General features: G+C 38.8%; 2 protein-coding genes across 2 annotated transcripts in view; both read left to right on the forward strand.

The window, feature by feature from the left end:
• Window positions 1-7598, forward strand: part of fbxo22 (F-box protein 22) — an 8623-nt gene extending 1025 nt beyond the window's left edge. Inside the window, exons 3-7 of the mRNA XM_014031291.1 lie at window positions 719-806; window positions 2424-2522; window positions 3946-4098; window positions 5969-6134; window positions 6215-7598. Coding sequence (XP_013886745.1) covers window positions 719-806; window positions 2424-2522; window positions 3946-4098; window positions 5969-6134; window positions 6215-6608 — 900 coding nt within the window. The 3' untranslated portion in view covers window positions 6609-7598. The remainder of the gene's footprint in view (window positions 1-718; window positions 807-2423; window positions 2523-3945; window positions 4099-5968; window positions 6135-6214) is intronic.
• A 1992-nt stretch (window positions 7599-9590) lies between these two features.
• Window positions 9591-21651, forward strand: part of LOC106534601 (transmembrane protein C15orf27) — a 51257-nt gene continuing 39196 nt past the window's right edge. Inside the window, exons 1-2 of the mRNA XM_014031292.1 lie at window positions 9591-10750; window positions 12066-12202. Of these exons, the coding sequence (XP_013886746.1) occupies window positions 12189-12202 (14 nt within the window). The 5' untranslated portion in view covers window positions 9591-10750; window positions 12066-12188. The remainder of the gene's footprint in view (window positions 10751-12065; window positions 12203-21651) is intronic.

Raw genomic sequence — 21651 nt, forward strand, 5'->3', positions numbered from 1 at the left:
GACTTCAATCTCTGAACTCGTAAAGTTTTTCTTTTTAGTTTTCGCTGTCATTTTTCATGAATGGACACTTCCTTGAGCAGGAAACATAGCCTTATATGGTGTTTTTGGGGTGGTAATTATGCTAATCTCCTCTCGCGTGCACGAGCAGCTGGATAGAACAGGTGGAATTTACACAGCTCATTTACACACTTTTCCTGAAGATAGAAGAGTTTGTTGAATCTGACGTGACATGTTCGTATGAATCCTTCGTACGAACAAAAGAGAAATTTAGGATAAGAATACGAACATGTTCTTGCATGAGGCCCAATGGCTCCGACGAACAAAAATGTGAAATTCATAACTGGTTGATATGTTTACTCTTCTTCTCATCTACAGTATTTCTGTATTATGTCATTGTGTCTTGTTTCATTGCTTTATTAATGTTATATTTTGCATAGGTGGTTTAGTTTGTTTATAAGCCTAAACTGACTACAGTTAGAACCTCGATGGAGTTGGTCCTGAAAATGGGGCCGGTTCCACGAATCTTGGATAATGGAAACTGATTTGTACTGTGCAGAGCTAAGCTGAACCGTGCTGTAGAGGCAGTAGTGGAAAAGGGGCTTAAGCCTACTTACAAGACAACATTATTTAGCATGCAATATTGTTGTGTACTGTTCCTAAATAAATAAACTCTCATTGAACATTTTAACAGGTTCAATTTGCTTCTGATTGTTTTCAGAAAGTCTTCCTCGTGCCTAAAACAGTTCTAATGATGGTAGACAGTGAGACCTTCAATGGACAAGACTTTTGCTTTGCACAGAACAAAGGTTTGTAATTTACTCTGTTTAACAGACAAAATGAGTCCAAGGAAGTCCCTTTAATCCAGGGATCTGCAACCTTTACAATCAAAAGAGCCATTTCTGCTCCTCGGCTCACTAATAAAATCTGTCCAGAGACGCAAAATAAGCTACAGCTGTGATTATCAACTGGTGGTTCGTGGGCCTTTTTCAAGACTTATTTGTGAACCTTTATGGCCAGTGGAGGTAACATAAACCTAAAAAATATATTGTGAATTTTATTAATTATTTTTTACACTTCAGGACTAAAGAAAAAAAAACATGTGACATGAAAAATGCTGACTATAGTTTATACAGAATTTCATAAAAACTAATACAGCTGAATTAGACATTTCCCCCCCTAATTCTTATTATTATGTAGTCCTAAAGGTGTTTTAAGATAACCCAGATGGATTTGAGAGAAAAATCATGGAAAGAAAGTTGGATTATTTAGGGATTATTTAGGTCAGAGGAGCCCAAAGTGGGGCCCGCGGGCCAAATTTGGCCCACCAAGCCATTTGATTTGGCCCACCAACAGTTGCCAAAGTTACAAGGTTGTAACCTGTTACCCTATGTAGAAACACAGTATTTTCATTGGTCAAATGACTATACAAAAGGGCTGTAGTGAAGGTAGTTTTCAGTCATGGTGCTGACATCTTTGATTTATTAGGAATAAACAAGAAACATGAAACAACAACAAGAAATATTTCGATCAGATTTAACCACATGTAGATTTTCACACTTTATAAGGCCACAAAAACTCATATTTAATCAATTTATGAAATGTCCCATGAGCCTTTGCTACTTGAGCGCATAGCAAACTTTCTCCAAGTGCACAGACTAAAACAAAAGAGGGCCACTGCACAGCTTAATCATTAAAAATAAAGGACTTTACTTTAAAAAGTATTTGTATTTCATGTATTATATAACTGCATTTGGCCCGCAGCCCCCGATAGATTTTCATTTTGGCCCCCTCGGAGAAAATGTTTGGGCACCCCCGATTTAGGTAAACAACAGGCTAGCATGAGCTAACATGTTTTACTTTTTATATTGGTAGTATTGATCACATATTTGCATAAAGTTTATTAATGTTGTGAGAATAAAAAATAAAACAAACAAAAAATATCTGTTATGTTTGGTCAAATGTTCAAAGAGCCACATGTGGCCCCAGAGCCGCAGGTTGCAGACCCCTGCTTTAATCGCTGTGTTTAATTAGCTGTATACAACAACTTAATCATGTTACAATTTAACGAACTAATTTTTTAACTTGGGTTTGTTTAAAAGAATTAATTAAACCAAAATGACAAGTTAAATTGCTTTTGTTTTCTAATTTGTAGAGAGGGGGTGTCCTCCTTCATGTGCTTTCAGCTGCAGGGCAGTTTTTGTTTAAGTTAACTGAGGCTCAGGAAGGTTTAGATCATGACAGCATGCACAATTAAAACACGTGTGTAGCAGTTTTACTGGGAGATGTGTACATTGTCATGCACAGTAAGTCAATGTCTCCTTATTGTTTACTGCATGATTCAAACATTTGGACTTTTAAACACTAATTAACGTCTAATTAATAGTTTATTTTCTTCTTCTCCCCCCACTCCCCGAACACTGAAGCTAAAAAGCGCCGTCAGAGTTCACATTCAGTGCAAGAGTTGAACCAACTTTTCCCCAAAGGCTGCGACCTCATTGGGATCACAACCCCAGGCATCGTCTGTAAGTTTTTCTGCTGTCTTTAAGGGATTTTAAGGAAAACCAGATACATTTGAGTCTCAAAATAAACATAATGCATTGTTGCCTATAAATCAACACAAAGTATTTATGTTCCACAAACATTTTTGCTAAATAAATATGAGCTCCGATGCTTTAGCATCTGTTCAAAACCTGCACGAATATTTTACTTCAAGCTTCTAATGGTACCATTAAATAGTCTTAAGTTTTTTCATTTGTAGTCCATCTAAAAATGAAATTGACCTTTTTAAAATAAGTTCTTTAAGATAAATGGTTCATTCCTCAGCAGAGAGGACTACACAATATTCCCCTCAGCTGCTGCCTACTTGGAAAGTACCTCTGGTGGCTCACATCTCAGCATCTCTTTGACAAATTGCCTCGTGCGCCTGGTGCCGTGCTTCCCATTTCTCCTTATAATTACAGCCCTCTGGAGAAGCCATTCTTCGTCAGCCACATTCTTTTTCCTTCAAATTGATGACTTAACTCGCTCTTTTTTTCCTTATTCTGTCATCTTTAATGGCTGCATTCTCCGTTTATGACACATTTAGTTATATTGCCACCAGGGATTTTGTTTCTGTCGACATGCACGAGCAAATTAGATCTTTGACCCGATTTGAAGTGGGACAATTTAAACAAATGAAGCAGTGCCTAATTTGAAAACAATGAGTTCATATTTTATTTGTCTTTTACAATGACACAAAGTTCTTGCTTCTTGTTGCAAATTACAGAGACTCGCACAAAAAGGTGTCCACGCAGTTGTCTATTTGTTAAAATTAAAATGTTTTTTAACAGATTAGCATAACCTTGTAATCTGAAAGACACTGACAACATGAGAATAGATGACAGTAATTAGCCACATTTACCAGATCCTGAATGAATCTGTATTTTATTGTCTTAATTCGGTTGTACATAAGCAATTTGGCTCAGAAATAAATGAAACCCTAAAATTTTCAGTCTAATAAAAATGTAGCCGAAAGCAATGAGTTGTTGTTTAATAATGGCAGTTCAGCCTGATGCTCTCTGATTTACATAGTAACATCTCCTGATCTGCGAGTGGCTGTGATTGTGTCGTTAATCCATCCCAGTGAAGTCACATGGTTGACTTTTCTTTTTTTTAATGAAACTCATTTTTCTCTTGATGATATTAGTTATAGTGGGGCTGTTTTTCAGAGTTCTCAGAGCACAGTTTTTTAAATGAATCATTTAACTTGAGTTGCAGTTCCTCTCATGACCACTAGATGGTGACTCGGAGACTGAAGCAGAGGCTGTAAAAGCTGTAATAGTTCACATTAAAACTTCTTAACGTTTGATGTGAATGAAAGCTCCTGTAACAGATGAAGGGTCTGGGGGTCAGCATACAGAACAAGTTGTAGTTTTATGGAGCTTTGTGATTCACTCTCTGCCCCAGTGACGCCGACCGGCAGTTGGTCCAACCCACCTCAGGAGCACCAGGAGGGGGAGGCAGGCTTCACACTTATGTTCCCCAGCATCGAGGGGGTTAACATCAAGCCTTTTCACTTCTGTAAGAAAACCATCTCCTTGACGGAACTGAGAGAGGCAGGTGAGTAGAGGCTCACAAGTTACTGAATAATTATTTATTTATTTAATTAATTTATTTGAAAAATATGTTTCAAACAGATTAAAAAATAAAAAAAACAAGCGATCAGTAGAACAAATAAATAAAAAACAAATGTATACATAACTAAGAACCCAAATACCACTACTTTTCTGTTTGAAAGGGAGCAGGAAGAAGTGAGCACTTATTTAATCGTACCCCTTATCTCAATTTAATGTGTTTTACTTACAGATGCACTGAATTACAAATGTGCAGTTGAAACCATGTTATGGTATTCTTGCCTGTTCAACATACTGTGCCAACAAACAAATTACAACACAGACAAAATGATTACAAACTCACTCTTATAACATAGGAAAAATAGAAAATATATGATTTCATATTAATAATAATAATAATAATAATAATGCTGATGACGATCGTAAATGACCACTGAGGGAAAAAAAAGAAAATAACTAGTGATTATAATGACATTAAGATAACAATCACCAATATCAATAATGATAATAGTAACCTAATACAGAAGAAAGAAAGGAACAAAAAACCTCATTAATGTTAAATCCCTTCTCTTCTGTGCAATGTGAGTAAAGTAGTTTTGTATTTATTTTTAAACTGGTTTATGCCTGGACATTGTTTTAGTTCTATATTTAGTTAATTCCATAATTTAACCCCAATTACAGTGATGCAAAATCTTTTCATAGTTGTTCGGGTACTACATATTTTCAAAGCCAAACTTCCCCTCAAGTTTTACCCACCCTCCCTTTCATAAAACATTTCCTGATTATGTTTAGGTAACAAGTTGTAACGTATTTTATACATAAATAGTAAGGTTTGATATTTCACAGTGTCCAGCAATTTCAATAAATTAGCTCGAACAAATAATAGATGTGTGTGTGTGTGTAAGAAAACTAGCATTGTGTATTACTCCGACAGCTTTTTTTTTGCAACATTAGTAGCTGTAATGTTGATTTATATGTATTCCCCCACACTTCTACACAAAAATTTACTGTATTTATTCAAGTATAATGCATAAAATTTAATCCATAAAATCATCCATAAAGTTGGGGTGTAGTATTATACTCTGATAAATATTTTTACTTATGTGAAATATCGGCAAAATTGAGTCCGGAAATGAGACCGCGTTGTAAAAAGCAATTGAAACGAGCTCACCTCTGACACTCCTCCGTGCTTCAGAGTGAGATAATAACAGATCCAAGCAGGCGACATGATGTGGAAAAAGGGGAAAAAAAGCAGTCCTGCAGTTCAGTAATGATAACAAACTAATGACATTAGCGTGTGACCGGGCCACTGCTGGAACAACAACAAACATGTTCGTCTGTAATGGCTGGCATCTACCGGTGTTTTAAAAAATGTTTGTATCCCTGAAAAAACTTTCCCCACCAGAGGGGGCGTTCGCGAGTAGGAAGTAATCTGCTTTTCCCCCAGAAGATGGCCCAAATCTCATGTGAAGTCTCTGACTTTTGTGTTGGCGCCTCCTGGTGGACTATGTGTAAAATGTCAGAATTCATATGATGCTGCTACAGCTGATATATCTTTGTTGTCAAAATACCTTTTAGTACATATGTTGTTAAAATAAAATAAACAGTCCAATGATCATTTTACTGATATGTATAAAGACTGCAAAGGCTGAAAAATCTTTCTGTATGAAATTGGAGGTAGTTTCAGGATTAAAATTTTTAATGCTTTTTAAGCTCAAAAGGGGGGTCGTATTATGTATGAGATCGTATTATACACGAATAAATACGGTAAATATGGCTGAATCATTGAACAATACAAGTAATCCTCACAGACAAATACAAATCCTATCTACCTTGTAGTTGCACTTTGTTTTTAGGCCTTGTTGAGAACCCAGAGCTGCGTGTGGTGCTGCTGTTTGTCTATGAAGCGTACAGATCTGGAGGAGCGCGGTTCCTCAATCAGATTCTTGAGCCGCTGTCAAAGACTAAGGCTCTGATTGCAGGAGGGTTGGTGGAAAATACTTTCTCTCCTCCCAGACACTGGTGAGTTCACGCGATGCGCTATAAATATGACGACTCTGATTGTAGCACTCGGTTCATTTTTTCCACCTCTCCCTCTGCAGCTGTGGCCAGGGAGTATGTGGTGCCATGGGCCTGGCTCTGAGTGGCCCTAAAGTGCAGGGAGCCTCCGTGCTCTTGGACCAAGACGTAAGCAACGCGAAGGCGGCCGAAGACACGGTACGACGGCTAAAGGCAGCGAAGATCCCTGAGAAAAACACGCTGGGCTTCATGTTTGCCTGCGTGGGCAGAGGGAAGAACTACTACAGCAACCAGACCAACGTCGAGGCGGACGCCTTTCACAAGGTGTTCCCCAACACTCCGCTCTTCGGCCTGTTCGGCAACGGCGAGATAGGCTGCGACCGCATCGTTAAAGATGACTACACACTGTGTGACGAGGACTCGGACAGCCTGCAGCACGAGTACACCACCGTCATGTCCGTGGTCCATTTTGGCTGACCGTACCGCAGCGACAGTGAAACAACCTGACGTATAATAATGTTGTCTTCAGTTGCACTTCCAAAGCAGGAAGTGCAGTTCTGCTGGGAGTGGAATGGAGACTGTGTGAACACAGCTTTATATTAAAACTTGTGAGTTTCACACAGTTCGCATTAAAAAAGCAAATTCTGTTGTGTAAGTAGTTGTATTTTACTCTGCAAATTTCACAGACATTTAAGGCAGATCATTCCCTCTGATTGCACTTTTTTATCCATTCAATCAGGGTAAAATAAGGCAGGTTTGGCTCTGTTCTTCATTTACCTTACCAACATTCAGCTGCAGTTTAGGTATTCTGTTACAACATACAGCTGAGCACAGAAACATTCAGTCAGAGCTTTACAATGCTTTTTTTTCTCAGTTTCTGCAGCCTAATATAAAACTCTTTAACCTGAAAGAAACAAGACGTATAGGCTGCTGATTGACATAAACATTTATTTTTACCTCAATAAAATCTTGGCCTACTAAAGTTTCCCCTGTCAGGATTCAGCCTTTTTGAATTGTTACAAACCTACAGGAGGGGATAATGGTGTTTTTGAGTCATTACCTGCTAAATATGGAGTCTTTTTTGTTTTATTATGCTTATTAAGGCATGACTGTTTAGTTATTTTCAATCATTAGATAAAAATTTTCTGAAAGCTGTGATTTTTACCCGCTGATATTTTAAAAGAATTCTGGCCTCTGAAAAAAAAGTTAAATCTTTATGTGGAGATTTTTTTTTCCAGACAGTCGTGTCACTTGATTTCTGCATTTGTTTTTGTTCTTTTCTTTTTTCTCTTTTCTGACCAAGTCAAAAATGACACAATGGTGCAATTTCCCATATAGACTTTGTAATTTAGGGTCACTGATGTTTGTTGAACATTACTGATAAATAGTGTTAAATTGAGCTTTTCTGTAAATTTACAGCACATATTGTTGAAAGAATGAGTAAATAAAGTTCAATAATTTACTTTTCTTGAGAGTTAAGGAGTTTTAACTTTTTTTTAGATTTTACTTTTATTTACTGCAATATGAAAATGCCAGTATAGATTTTTAAAATGGTATTCAGAGTGTAATTTATATTGTTTAACTCGTGCCAAATCCCATTGATTATGCTTCAGTTTTCTCAATAAGTCACAGTCATGTGCTTTTTAATGTTATCAAGGTTGCCAATGCCTAAGCGGCACTATAAAGCACCTTTATTACTTCACCTATTACTCTGTTTCCTTGAAAAGTTTAGGTTAACGTTTCCTCCAGTAGCTTTGGAAACACCCAGGCAAAATGGATCAAAACGTGTGGCTCGACTGGGAATAAAATAAAGTAAATCCCACACAACAAGGAGATTTTGCCAAAGCAATTGCAAAACCTCAAAGGTTTTGGAGCTTATAAATAACAGAAACATCAAAGTTTAAACTGGATGCAAAGTGGTGCTTTGTGTGACTGTACTTTGTGATTGCATTCAAGATTTGTATCAAATTCCCCCCAGAAAGCAGGCTGCACACACTTCCTAACTACAATTTTCCCTTCAAAACTGGACCTGAAGAGTTTTTTTGACTTGTCACATTTCCTAGATAAAACTGTAAACACAGAAATTGAAATGAGGCAACAAGTTGCTTCAAGCAGTAAAACAAAAAGCTGGCTTGGTATAACCAGCTCCATCTAGTTGGACAAAAGAATAGCTATGTAAGAGTGTTGAGCTACTTGTTCGGCAGTAAAAGCAGCCTGTCATATGCTTTAAATTATATGTAATAACAGCCTACCATACTTGTAAATTATGTGCAGCAATGATTTGCCATACTTTTTGATTAATTATAACAGCATGCTGTACTCTCCCCCCTCCAAAATAATGCAACCACATGCCATACTTGTATGATTATATGTAACAAAAGCCTGCCATACATTTTGATAATATGTAACAGCCTGCCATATATCTTAAAATTATATACAATGGCCTGCCATACTTTAGGATTTTATGTAACAACAGCCTGCCATACATTTGGATTATATGGAATAATGACCTGCTATACTTTTGATTATTTGTAACAATGGCATGCCATCTTATTAATTACGTGCAACAGCATCCTACTACACAATTAATGCAAAAAAAATCCTTGCCATACCCATTGATTAGCTAACAATGGCCACATATATGAAACAAAGGCCTGACATAAATTTTGATTATATGCGACAAAGGCTTGCCAAACCTTTAGAATAACAACCGGACATACATTTGATTATATGTAAAAATGTCCTGCCATGCATTTAGATTACATGCAACAATGGCTTACCATAAATTTTTATGCAAGCATAATTAGTGCAGCGTTGTCACATAGTGGCAAAAATGACTTGATATGAAGAATATTGAGAGACTAATGTCTTGTCATGTTATTGGCTTTATTTAAAGCTACTCATTACAAAGTCATGAAAATTGGTTATTAGAAGATTCATTAATAGGAAATTGGCACTTTTATCTATTTATTTATTTATTTGTTTATTTATATTTAAATTGATCATGAATATGTCATTGAAATTTTTTAAGCTCAATTTGTGACTAAAAGGCTTTGACCATGTGCCTTTTGTTTACCTGAAACAGCCAAAGTGAACAAAAATAGTGTTTGCTTCCCTACAGGATGACTAAGGTGTGCCAGTCACATGACTCAAGTGGGCATCCAGTACACTCAGCAGAGTTTTTTTTTGTTTGTTTACATTGGATACATACCTGCATTTCAGAATGGCAAATCAATATATCTGAAAAAAAAAAACTTGCAGTTAAATCTTTTAAACTGCACCATCTGACACCCCTTTTCTTTGCTTTCTTTCCATTATTTATTTTTTGATTTTGCAATAAGTGACTTCAAACCCCTGCTGCTCTTTATTCTCTGCTCCCCAGCAGCAGCAGCAGCAGCAGCAGCAGCAGCAGCAGCAGCAGCAGCAGCAGCGGCGGCGGCAGCAGCAGCAGCAGCAGCAGCAGCGGCAGCAGCAGCAGCAGCAGCAGCAGCCCACGTTCAGCAGCTCCACATTGATTGATGTGCGCTTTAACCATCGACTGGCTGATCCCCATGAATGACACACGGATAGGCCAATTGCTGTACAGGCAGTTTATATTCCCATAGTATCTTTATTTTGGGAAACCAGGAAAAAAAACGAAGCCTCTCATGACACACAGAGCGAGGAGCGAGCAAACCAGGCGTAAAGATCCTAAAAATCATCCGTTTTCACATTCAAGGCTTCAAAACGCGGACTGCTCCCACTCCCTCCCTCTTAAACGCACAGATCCACCTCACGGCCAGGATTTTTTTCTCTTTTTGTGTTATCATTACTTATCGTTTATTTATTTATATATTATTTTTTTACAGCCTTCGTCGTGACCGGAGCGATGCAAATGTCACGCGGCTGCCTGGCTGCCAGTGAGCGGGCTCGGCGCGGACACATCGGGCTTTTGGTCTCCTCCGGATGAGATCCACCGCGTCTTCGTCCTCCCTGCTGCCCTGGGGGTTGGGGGGGCTTCGTTAAAAGGAGAGAGAGAGAGAGAGAGAGAGAGAGAGAGAGAGAGAGAGAGAGAGAGAGANGAGAGAGAGAGAGAGAGAGAGAGAGAGAGAGAGAGAGAGAGAGATCTGAGGCTTCAGCACCTGGACAGCTCCTCTTTCCCCCACCTCCCACCTCCTTCCCCACCCCGCTGTGCACGCCGGGGGAAACCCTCAGCTGGAAAGAAGAAGAGGGGGGCAGAGAGCCGAGCGCAACCTGGACCCGCATCTGGACCTGAACCCCCCTACCTCCTCCCCTCCTTCTTCTCCTTAAATCCCGCTCTAATAAGACTTTCAGGCAAACGAAGGGGCCTTTAAACCCAGCACCGTGGTACAGCACGTAAAAGAAGAGGAAGACGCTAATAATATGTGGGAGTGACGATGCTTCTGGCATCTGTTTGGTGTTTTTGCACTAAAAAGGCGCGCGGCGCAGGCAGCTCATCCAGTGCAGAAGTGGCCAGGATCCTTGCTGCAGCCTACACACACACTGAGAGCCTGCTGCTACTGCTGCTGCCACTGCTGCTACTGCTGCTTCCCTCCCCCTGATCACCACCGAGGGAGACGTTACTATCTGCAGGGAGACACCATGTAAACCTCACCCTGGTGAGTCTGTTTGCTTCTTATGGATGATTAATTATGGCTCAAAGAGTTGGGGGTGGGTGGGGGGATCTCGTGCACGGCCATCATCTTTCAACGCCTCCAACAGCTTTAAGGAAATCAGTGCAGTTTATCACCGGAGCTATTATTACACACACTGGAAGGAGCGTGGGAAGTCTGACACCCAGCTCTGCACACTGACAAATGTTGGAGAGCTGGAAGCAGATGAAGTGCACCAAAACTTAAAGTTAACCTCTTTTTTTAAAAAAAAAAAGTTATTTTACAGAACCACAGTTTGGGTTAAATTAGCTCAGCAGGGTTAGTTTTATATTTGACCCAGCATGGTTTACTTTTTCTTGCCATTTTAGTCATATTTATGCTGGAGATGAGATGGGTGTTTTGACATTTGTTTTTGTGATTTCCTTTACTTTTTAAATAAATATTTAACCTAACTCCACAGAAACACACAGAGATCCATTCAGTTCCTTGTAATTTAAATCAACTTCAATTTGCTTGCTCTGTTTTTGTATTCTTATGCTGCGTTTAGCTTTTAATTAGCCTTTTTTTACTTTTAGCTTTTAGCCAGACTTTTGCTATACTTGTAGCTATTTTTTGTTACTTTCATCATAGTTTTTTATGTTATTATTATTACTTTTTTGCCTTTGAGTTTATAGCCTTTAGTTGGTTTTAGCTTTTAGATATTAGTTACTTTTTTGGGTTCTTCTTTTGGCTACAATTTTATTACTTTTAGCTTCTGGCTAGCGTTTTGCCACATTTAGCTTTTAGCTGGTGTTTTGCTACTTTTAGACAGCATTTTGTTTCCGTTAGTTTTAGCAAGTGTTCTCCTTTTTTAACTCTAAAGTTTAAGCAACAACTTATTATAACTAATTTTAACATTTTAACTAATGTTTATTGTTTATTTTTTTGTTAAAAACCAAAGTCACTATGTCTAGTTTAAACTAACATTTTCACTATCCTATCTTAAATCAGAGGTTATCAAAATATCCCTTTTGCATTTTTGGCTCTTATTAGCCTTAAATGAAGTTAAAATAGTTCTTAAACAGCTCATAACTATGAAGGAACTTATGCCCCATATTGATAACTAAAAACATTGGTGTTAAGTTTAGCAAAAACAGCTTAGAGAACCTCTGAAATGATTAGACACTTCTGAAACATCCAGTATACAGAATTAGCTTTTTTTTTTTGCAGGGAGCATTTACAGCAAACTACTGAGATATTAGTTTTGCTGACCTGGTGCTATTCCTGTAAATGAGTGTGTTTGTAACACTGGGATGAGCTCAGACGTCTGTGTTCTCTCCAGCTGTGACATGAAAGCTGCAGCTCTCAGGTGGGGAGTTCAACTGCAGCTCTAAAACGGGCAGAAGTGAGTGGAGACCTCGTGAACGGCACCACCACACTGCTGCCTTCTCCATCACTCATCATCATGGCTAATGCTGAGTAAGTACAGTGAACGCACCGCCTTTTCACCCTCACTGTCAGTTTGCAATAAAAATGTGTAAAAATAGGGGGAAAAAAATCAGTTTTTTTCCACACATGGTAAAATTTCTTATCAAATCTCTTAATATTACAACATGTTTTTTTTATGTAGAACTTTTTCTTTTCCACTCTTTGATTTCTTTATCTGTTTTGCAGCTACTCGGTCTCTTCTTTGCTGCTGTTTAGCTGCTTTATGCATCTCCATTTGTACAATAATGACCTTTCTTCACTGAGACACTGCACTCATTGAGGCGTTGCAGACCCCCATCCTTCCGAATGAACATGCAGATTCATGAAAACACACCTGCACACTGCTGACTACAGAACATTTATTCTGCTGGCAGAAACACTAATGATTAAATGCCCAGCATTTCTTGAAGGAATGCATACCGCCTGCCGCCTTTCATGCCAGAGTTTGAAAGTGAGACCACTTTATGATGAAAAGGGACAATGTAGTTGTTGAATTTTGGGATTAGACCTCATGTTTGACATTTTGTAAGACGTGAAGGCTCAGAGTGTGTGTGTTGGGGATGAGTCTCAGCTGCCACAACACCAAACTTTAACTCATCGAAAATAAAGCTGAAAAAATGACAGCTGTTTTTGTGTTGATTAAGACTGATTGATGCTAAAATACTCACTCGCTCAGATAACTGTTTTAATTGATGTTTAACACAATTACTCATGATTCTGAAAATGTCTTCTGTTGACAGCCTCCTCTTCAAACTTTATCTTTTCACCTTCTCCCTGCAATAAGTTTACTGTGCACAGTTGATTCATTACTGAGGGAACATCCAGTGTGTGTATGTTCGTCAGTGTGAGAAAAGAAGCGAGGGAGAACGCTGAAAACCATTCTTCTTTGTCAGCTCCTGATTTCTGCTGCCGTAGTATGACTCGGTAATTTGTCTTGTCTTAACTAGCTGCATTTATTGTCTTGGCCTAGATGAATGGCCTCAAATCTTTGCTCCATTTGGGTTTTTATGAGCACATCAGTTTAGTTTGCTGTTGTGTACACAGATCAGCTCAGAGGAGCTTAGTAACGAGGCCGAGCTGTAACATGAAAGGTGAGATGCACCAATGAGGATCTGAGAACATTTATGGACAAATATAGAAGAAGGTGGATGACGAAACAATGCTGTGTCACATGTTCACTTTTTATTTTAAGACCCATGTAGGCACACACATAGCAGACAGGTGTGGGCCAGTTCTGGTGTCAAGCTGGCACTGCTGGTTGACTGCTGGCATGTCCATTGGATGTGAGCCAGGTTTGGCAATGATGGCACTGTTTTTAAGATAGCATGCCACATCTGGCCCAGTTGTGGTTTACTTAATGTGGCCCAAATCTGTTAATAACACAACTGGACCAGTTGTAGGTGCTTTATGTGGCCCAAATCTGTAAATAACACAACTGGCCCAGTTGTAATTGCTTTATGTGGCCCAAATTTGTCAATGCCACAACTGACCCAGTTGTAGTTGCTTTATGTGGCCCAAACCTGTAAATAACACAACTGGCTCAGCTGTAGTTGCTTTATGTGGTCCAAATCTGTCAATGCCACAACTGACCCAGCTGTAGTTGCTTTATGTGGCCCAAATCTGTCAATAACACAACTGGAGCAGTTGTAGTTGCTTTATGTGGCCCAAATCTGTCAACAACATGACTGGANTGTAGTTGCTTTATGTGGCCCAAATCTGTCAACAACATGACTGGACCAGTTGTAGTTGCTTTATGTGGCCCAAATCTGTCAATAACACAACTGGACCAGTTGTAGGTGCTTTATGTGGCCCAAATTTGTCAATGCCACAACTGGTCCAGTTGTGGTTTACTTTATGTGGCCCGAATTTTTCAATGCCACAACTGACCCAGTTGTAGTTGCTTTATGTGCCCCAAACCTGTAAATAACACAACTGGCCCAGTTGTAGTTGCTTTATGTGGCCCAAATCTGTCAATAACACAACTGGACCAGTTGTAGTTGCTTTATGTGGCCCAAATCTATCAATGCCACAACTGACCCAGTTGTAGTTGCTTTATGTGGCCCAAACCTGTAAATAACACAACTGGCCCAGTTGTAGTTGCTTTATGTGGCCCAAATTTGTCAATGCCACAACTGACCCAGTTGTAGTTGCTTGATGTGGCCCAAACCTGTAAATAACACAACTGGACCAGTTGTAGTTGCTTTATGTAGCCCAAATCTGTCAATAACACGACTGGACCAGTTGTAGTTGCTTTATGTGGCCCAAATCTATCAATGCCACAACTGGACCAGTTGTAGTTGCTTTATATGGGTCAATGCCAGAACTGATCCAGCTGTGGTTTGGTCTTTGTGGTGCTGTCCCACATGGGCCACCACCAGCAAACCACATTTGGGTCACCAGAGGGCCATCATTCTTTGCGAAATGTGGGCCGAGTGTTAGTACCTTGTGTGTGCCAGAACTGGGCCAGACAAATTTTGCCTTGTAGGTTTGGTTCTGAAGTGTTCTTCAATATGCTTTCTTCAATTTTCTTGTAAAATGCGAATTTTAGCAGCCATTTACACAGGCAAACACACACTATTTATTTTTAGATATTGAAGAGTACAAAAATCTGTCAAAAATACACAATTTAAAGTACAGCGTTTTACTTTGATTGATCTGTTGATCTTGTTGACATAGTTACAACCATTTTAATGTTTGCTAAAAATTACATGTGCTGTTCAGAAAGCTCTCTGTGTCTCTTGTGTCGTCGGCTGTTTGTACCTGGAAAGGTTAGATAAGAGACCAGTCTCACCAGGGTCAGAACACTCTTTTGTTCATTTTGCCAGTTCATTACAGGCTAATCTGTAATATTATTAATGGGCTAATGTGCTCAGCAGGCTTCATTAATGTCTACTGGTAAGAAATAATGCAACTTTCTCTGGAAATTCAATGGAAAACAACTCGAAGCGGTTGTTCAATTCTGTTGAAATGACACAAGCTACAACATTTGCTTTGTTAAACTAACTTAAAGCCTTCATCTCACTCCTTAGGAATGACAGACATAATAAAGAGCTTTTGTTGCAGCAAAGAATCTATGCTGTAATAAACCTGGACATAAAACGTGCCAGTAATCTGACTGAATAACGTCTTATTGGATGAAAGTTCTGAAGATGTTTGCTGATTCAGACACATCCGAGATGAGTCTGTAACACTAATACACACTGATGTGCAGCTTCTTTATAGTTGTCCTCGGCAGCTGGCAGGAGCAGCGAACATCTGCTTTGTTTTCAGTCTTCTGGCCAAGTTTGACGTGTGTTCAGTCAGTCCTCTCCAACTGTCTCACCCTACGTGTGTGTGTCAATCTGGATGAAGTCCACCTGCATGTTAAAACATTTCTACTTCTCTACCAGAGCATGCGTTTGCAAACCTAATGTTACACAAACAAAGAGGTGAATGAAACGTTTTTTTGATTGAAACTTTGGATGGAAACTGTAGAGGTTTTTGTTTCACACTTTATTCATCACGTTTATCTTTTTATTAAGACATCCAAGCTTCTTTTATTTATTTGACTAAATATGCATATTGGAATATCAGGAATAAAGGTACGTTTGACATTTCACTGACATTAGTAGCTTATGTCAGTGAAGTACTGTATGGGATTTTTCACATACACACAGAATACTAATTAATCAATTAATATCAGTAACTCAAGGAATACCGTAAGTTTATGGAATAATCTTAATAATGATAATAAAACTTCCAGAACAATTTCCTGTATGTATTTAAAAAGATGATAAAAGCTAGTTTCTTGGGGAAAAAAGATACAAAGTATCGACATAAAGTGTTGGACCTGATGCTGTTTTTGTTTTAAAGTTTGAGTTTGTAGAAGGCTTGTTTTATTATGATTTTAATGTATTTGAGGGGAAAAAAATGGGGCAGATGTTACAAGTTTTTCTTTCATTTCATTTATAAATTGTGTTTTGCTTTTTTTGTTGTGTATAGATTTTTTTTCTTATTCTAATGTATAAATGAATAAAATGAATGAATAAATAAACAAGTAAATAAACATCAATAATGTTTTAAAGACATTTCCAGTTCCTACGGTTCCTGAATGCAGCAGCTGGGAATATTTTGTCCAGCTTCTGTGTTGAGTTGTCAGTCACGATTCCACATCCCCCATAATTTAAAGCCCCGCCCCCACGTCAAACGCTGCCAGAGGTTTGAAACTAGAAAAAAGAAAAGAAAAAAAAAGGAAAAACAACAAAACTAGACAACTAGTTTTGAGCCTTTTTTTTTTCTGTTTAATTTTTTTTCCAAAATTTATGGCACCAATTGAGCTCCATACTTATATTTGTAGTCTCCATGCTCACAATGACATTGTTAGCATGACGGTTCAGTGCAATAGCAGTCCAGTATTTTGCTGACTAGCAACAAAGTGTACTCACTCCCCGTCCTTGTCCCGTAACTCTCTGTAAGTCAGCCATTCTGCAGGAAGCCCGGAAACGAGGATTTCATTCTTCTGCGCCACTGGTCCTCTGTTGCTTTCATGACCTTCTGTTGTGGTCAGTGAAATCCCTCAAGCAACTTTTGTCACATGCTGACCTTTCCTACCTGGCCCTCGCAACACGACAGTCCACTATTTAATTTTATCTGCGGCCCCTCGGGGAAAGCTGCTCCCCTGAATATTACTTCTGTCCAGTGGCTGCTCCTCTGTTTGTTTTTCATTGAAATAATGTTTTTTTTCTTTTGCATCTTTCTGTGAGATTAAAAACAGTCGCAAAGGTCAGAATTTGTATAAAAGACAGTGTGGTCTTTATTTTTCAGGTTTCTTGTTATTTTGGGTAAATTAATATACTGAAGGCATTAACATGTATGCAAAACACTAATAAAGATACTACAGTGAAGACACGTTCAAGTACAAGGATTAAAAAGTCATGTTATTATTTTATTTATTGAGTATTTTCTGTAATATTTGTGAAAGTACTGAATTGCTTTAATCAAAATATTTTATTTAATATTTTATAATGGCTTTGGAGTTAGTTTTCTTTTGTTGTACTTTAGTGAAACACTAATGTGGAAAACTGAAAAAGTAGAACTTGTTACAACTTTCTTTCAGTAAGGGCACACAGGCCAGATTTGAGGAGTGCCCAGATGCTGGTCATCATATAGACAACTTCAACTTCAACTTCAAGAATCTTTAATATCCCCAAGGGGCAATTTGTTGTGCAGCCAGTAGACATAAAAACAACAAAAACAAAAACATTCATGCACAAATACACAAAAATCACAGAATTTCATTAATAAACTGAACTGCTGCTGGGATAAATGAGTTTTTAAATCTATTAGTCCTACATTTGGTCAATGGAAGCAGCCTGAACTCACCATAGAGTAGGTGATCAGGGTCTGCCAGGATCAGTCTGGCTTTTTTCAATGACCTGACCTTGTGTAGGTCAGTGAGGTTCTGTAGGTTTAGGTTTTTTCTTTGTCTCTTCCAGAAGAAGGTGCACCTGGACCAGTCCCAGACCAGTTATTCTGTGTTTGTCTTGTGTCTCTTTGCTGTCCCTCAACCAGCCGGTCAAGGCAGATGGTCTCCTGTCCTGAGCCTGGTTCTGCTGGAGGTTTCTTCCTGATTAGCAGGGAGTTTTTCCTCTCCACCGTTTGCTCAGGATGGGAGACTGTGATGATGAGATTCAACGCAGCCTGCTGGTTTCTTCTTTAGATTATTCTTTTTATGTACAGTGAATGTACAGTATGTTTGAACTTGAACTTGAACTAGGTATAACTCTGCTGCACATCTTGACAATTCCCAAGAGTTTACTCTTGTTCTTACAGCTCAAAATGCCAAACTAACAAATAAAAGAAAAAGTTAAAAGAGACTCAATAAAACATGAAAAAAAAAACAACATTCTCATATAAGTAGAATCGACATTAAAACCACAGAGCTTCTGATAAAAATACATTCTCTGATGGGCCTTCTTACAAAGTGAGTTCACGTGAGCATCAAAAGTCAGTTTATCATCCAGAACAGTTCCCAGATATTTACTGAATATTAGTGAATGACTTCAACAGCTTCAATATTAATAACCACAGGAGTGGCAACCAAAGAGGCTTTTCTAAAAGCAATGACCATCTCCTTAGTTTTTGAAATGTTTCACTGTAAAAAAGAAGATTGACATCATTCAGTGAAGTCTCTGACCACTGGCCCATGGTCAGGGTCATCACTGCTGAGAAGAGACAGGATGACAGAATCATCAGCAAACTTTAAAATGTGACGCTGTGGATACTGGCTGCGACGGTCATTTGGATATAAAATAAATAAAAGAGGCGAAAGAACGCAGCCTTGAGGGGAGCCCGTAGAGGACAGAAGGACACCAGAGAAAACCCCAGTGACCCGCTGTTAAAAAGGTCCACAAGCCAACATATAAGCCCCTAATCTAGACCATAAAAGCATTGGAGTTTCTCTGCTAAAATGAGAGGTTGAATACAGTAAAAGCAGATGAAAAATCAACAAAAAGCAGTCTTGCAAAAGTTTTTCTAACTCAAATGTTTTAAAATCATATTTATTGCATCCTACACCCCTCTGTATGCTCGATATGCAAACTGAAGTGTGTCCAAATGTTTCTTAACTTCAGACAAAAGCACTTCCCTAAAAAGTTTTTCAAATGACTTCATTACAAGGGAAGTGAGGACAACAGGCCTGAAGTCATTCAGAGACTGAGCAGTTTTTATCTTTGGAACTGGGACAATAACAGAGTACTTCCAAAGCTGGGGACCTTACAAGTCTGGAGGGACATATTAAAAAGAAAGCAAAAGATATCTGCCAACTGCAGGGCACAGTTCTTAAGAATATGATACGAAGAATACAATTCCTCCCGCCTGAGTAGTACATCTCTGCAGGTACTACTGAGTTATCATGGTCTTCTCGGCTCTTCTCCTTGCCTGACCTGCCTGTTTAGGTGAACGGTCATGTTTTAGTAGGATAGCTGTCATGTCCTCTTGAACAGAGCTCTATGAGATGTTCAAAGCTCAAGCTATTGTTTTATAACCATCCCTGCCTTAAACGTCTCAACACATTTGATTCCTGATCTGTCTGGTGTGTTCCTTTGTCTTCATGATGCTGTTTGATGAGGCTACTTATGAACCAATTAGGTGACTTGTGAAGGCGATAAGTTGCACCAGATTGTAGTTAAGTGGTATTGGAGTAACAACGGCTCTATGCACTGTTGAGATTTTGATTTGTTTAAAAAACAAAATTTGAAAACCATGCATCATTTTTTTTCTTTTCAGAATTATACACTGTGTTAGTCTGTCACATAGAATCCTATTATGCAAAAATCACTTTTTAAAGTTTTTTTTTAACTCAACTTTGGGTATGTACTTCTTAAAAAAAACAGTCCTAGGACCAAAAAAATGCACCCAGGAGCATATTTACTGTAAGTAAATGTATTTTTAATGTATATTAACAACAAGTTTTATACTTTTGGTTTCTGTGTAACAAAAAGCAGAAAAGTTTAAGGAGTATAAATTATTTTTCAAAGCACTGTACAGTGCATCCACACTCAAGTAACGTAGTAACAGGTGGAGTGTGCTTGAAGCCCACTGTGAGTAAATAAAACAGCTAAATTCACCTTCAATTCCATTGCTTTTGATAGGAAAATTCTTTTTCCCAAACCCATACTAAAGTCAGCGCCTTCTGAATCCTTGACTGTCAGCCAGGCAGAGCACCAGGCCCGTGGCTGTCAGCTGTGGGCTCGCGGGCTCCGGACAGCTTGTGTGTCTGCCACGAGTAGTTATGTGGATGGTTCTGATTGCTTGGGAACAGAGCCAAACCTGCTGCTGTGCTGGAAAGGAGAGGAGGAGGGGGTGGGCTGGGGTGGCGGTATGGATGAGGAGAAGTGGTGAAGAAAACAGCATCTATCAGACCTGCACTCTGTGGTCACAACTCTGCACATCCACAGTCTCTGAGCGCTGATCAATTCCTGCAAGTGCAAATTTGTCACGGAGACACATCGACCACCTCCACAGAACAACAGCGCCCTCGTTCCCAATGACATACAGGGAACTATCAGTGGGAAATGTTATTATACACTGCATTCCCTTTATCGCTCAGTTATTTTATTTATTTGTTTATTTTTGCTCCGCGCTTTCTTTATTTGACCAAACAAATCGATATTGATAATCTGGAAATCTGAACACTGAAGAAAACCTGCTGCTGCCTCTTAAACCGTTTCATTTTTTAATGTTGGCCTCGCACATATGATCCATATTGCAGCATTGTATATGAGTCAACAGCATCGCAGCCTCTGGTGACTCTCGTTTTGACCATATAGAATTATGAATCTTCAAAGAAATGTGAGGCCGTCTTGCCGAGGGAAATAATCCTGTCAGACTGAAATGAGAGCAGCAGCTCCTGAGACCAGGAGGCAATAACACCAACAGTTTTTGTTAATGAAAAGCAACACTGTTTTATGCTGCTCATGCAGAGGTGATACTCTTTAGATAGTTTGACCACATTTTAGTTTTTTTTATTTTTAAATTGTGTCAGCTCTGGTTTGTATTGTGTTAGAAACGAAAGAGTCGCTTTGCAGATGGTTTTTGTTTGGACTTTCTGAACATTTTTTTGGAGGCCAACATGATGGTTATAACGTTTCCAAGTTTATAACTTTTCTAATATATTAAAGTATGGGAAAGCAGAGTGGATGATTGTCCGTACTATAAACTGTGTTTGTGTGTTTTCATATAGGCTGCTGTTTCATTACCTTTTTCTTCATACCTGCTTGTCGCAGAGCAAGTGACTAAAACAAGCCAAATTACTTATTGAATTTTCAGAAGCAGCCTTGATGAAGTTAAGCTCTGCTCTGCTGGCTCACACTCACTCCACAAACCCATTTTTTGTGTGTGCACAGTTTAGTGAAAGCATCTTTATAGCAAAATCTGTCGTTTTACTTTGGTCTGAAGTCTCCATATGCTGATTTTTCACTGAATCTGTTTGTGTTTGATGTGTCTGATGAGCCTATTTACTGGGTTTTTCTGACTCAACAAGCTCTCTGTCATACATGAAGTCAGTGTCATATGTGATCTGTGGAAAGACGGCTGCTTGTCTTTTCAAACAACGGCTGGCCTTTTTTCTTTTGCACATCGTCTTTGTTTCCCCACCAACACAGAAACTCCTCTACGTGTGAATAATTGTGTTGATTTCAGCAGAATTTGCGTAATCACACAGTTTGTAACAGCTCAGGCATTTCGCAGCCGTGGAGAAAATGGGCTCTCAGCTGAAGTATTTTTTTTCTCTTTTGAGAATACACATGTTTTACAATAGCTACTCATTCTATGAGTTGATGTGTGAGATTTTGCCATCTTTACCATTTGACTCTTATTTTATTTGATCAATCAAGGTCACTTTGTTATGATCCTGCTCCTGTCTGCCCTTGTTTTGCCCATTTCCTGCTCCTGTCAGTCTG

Source organism: Austrofundulus limnaeus, unplaced genomic scaffold (assembly GCF_001266775.1).
Source record: "Austrofundulus limnaeus strain Quisiro unplaced genomic scaffold, Austrofundulus_limnaeus-1.0 Scaffold1218, whole genome shotgun sequence".
NCBI lineage: Eukaryota > Metazoa > Chordata > Actinopteri > Cyprinodontiformes > Rivulidae > Austrofundulus > Austrofundulus limnaeus.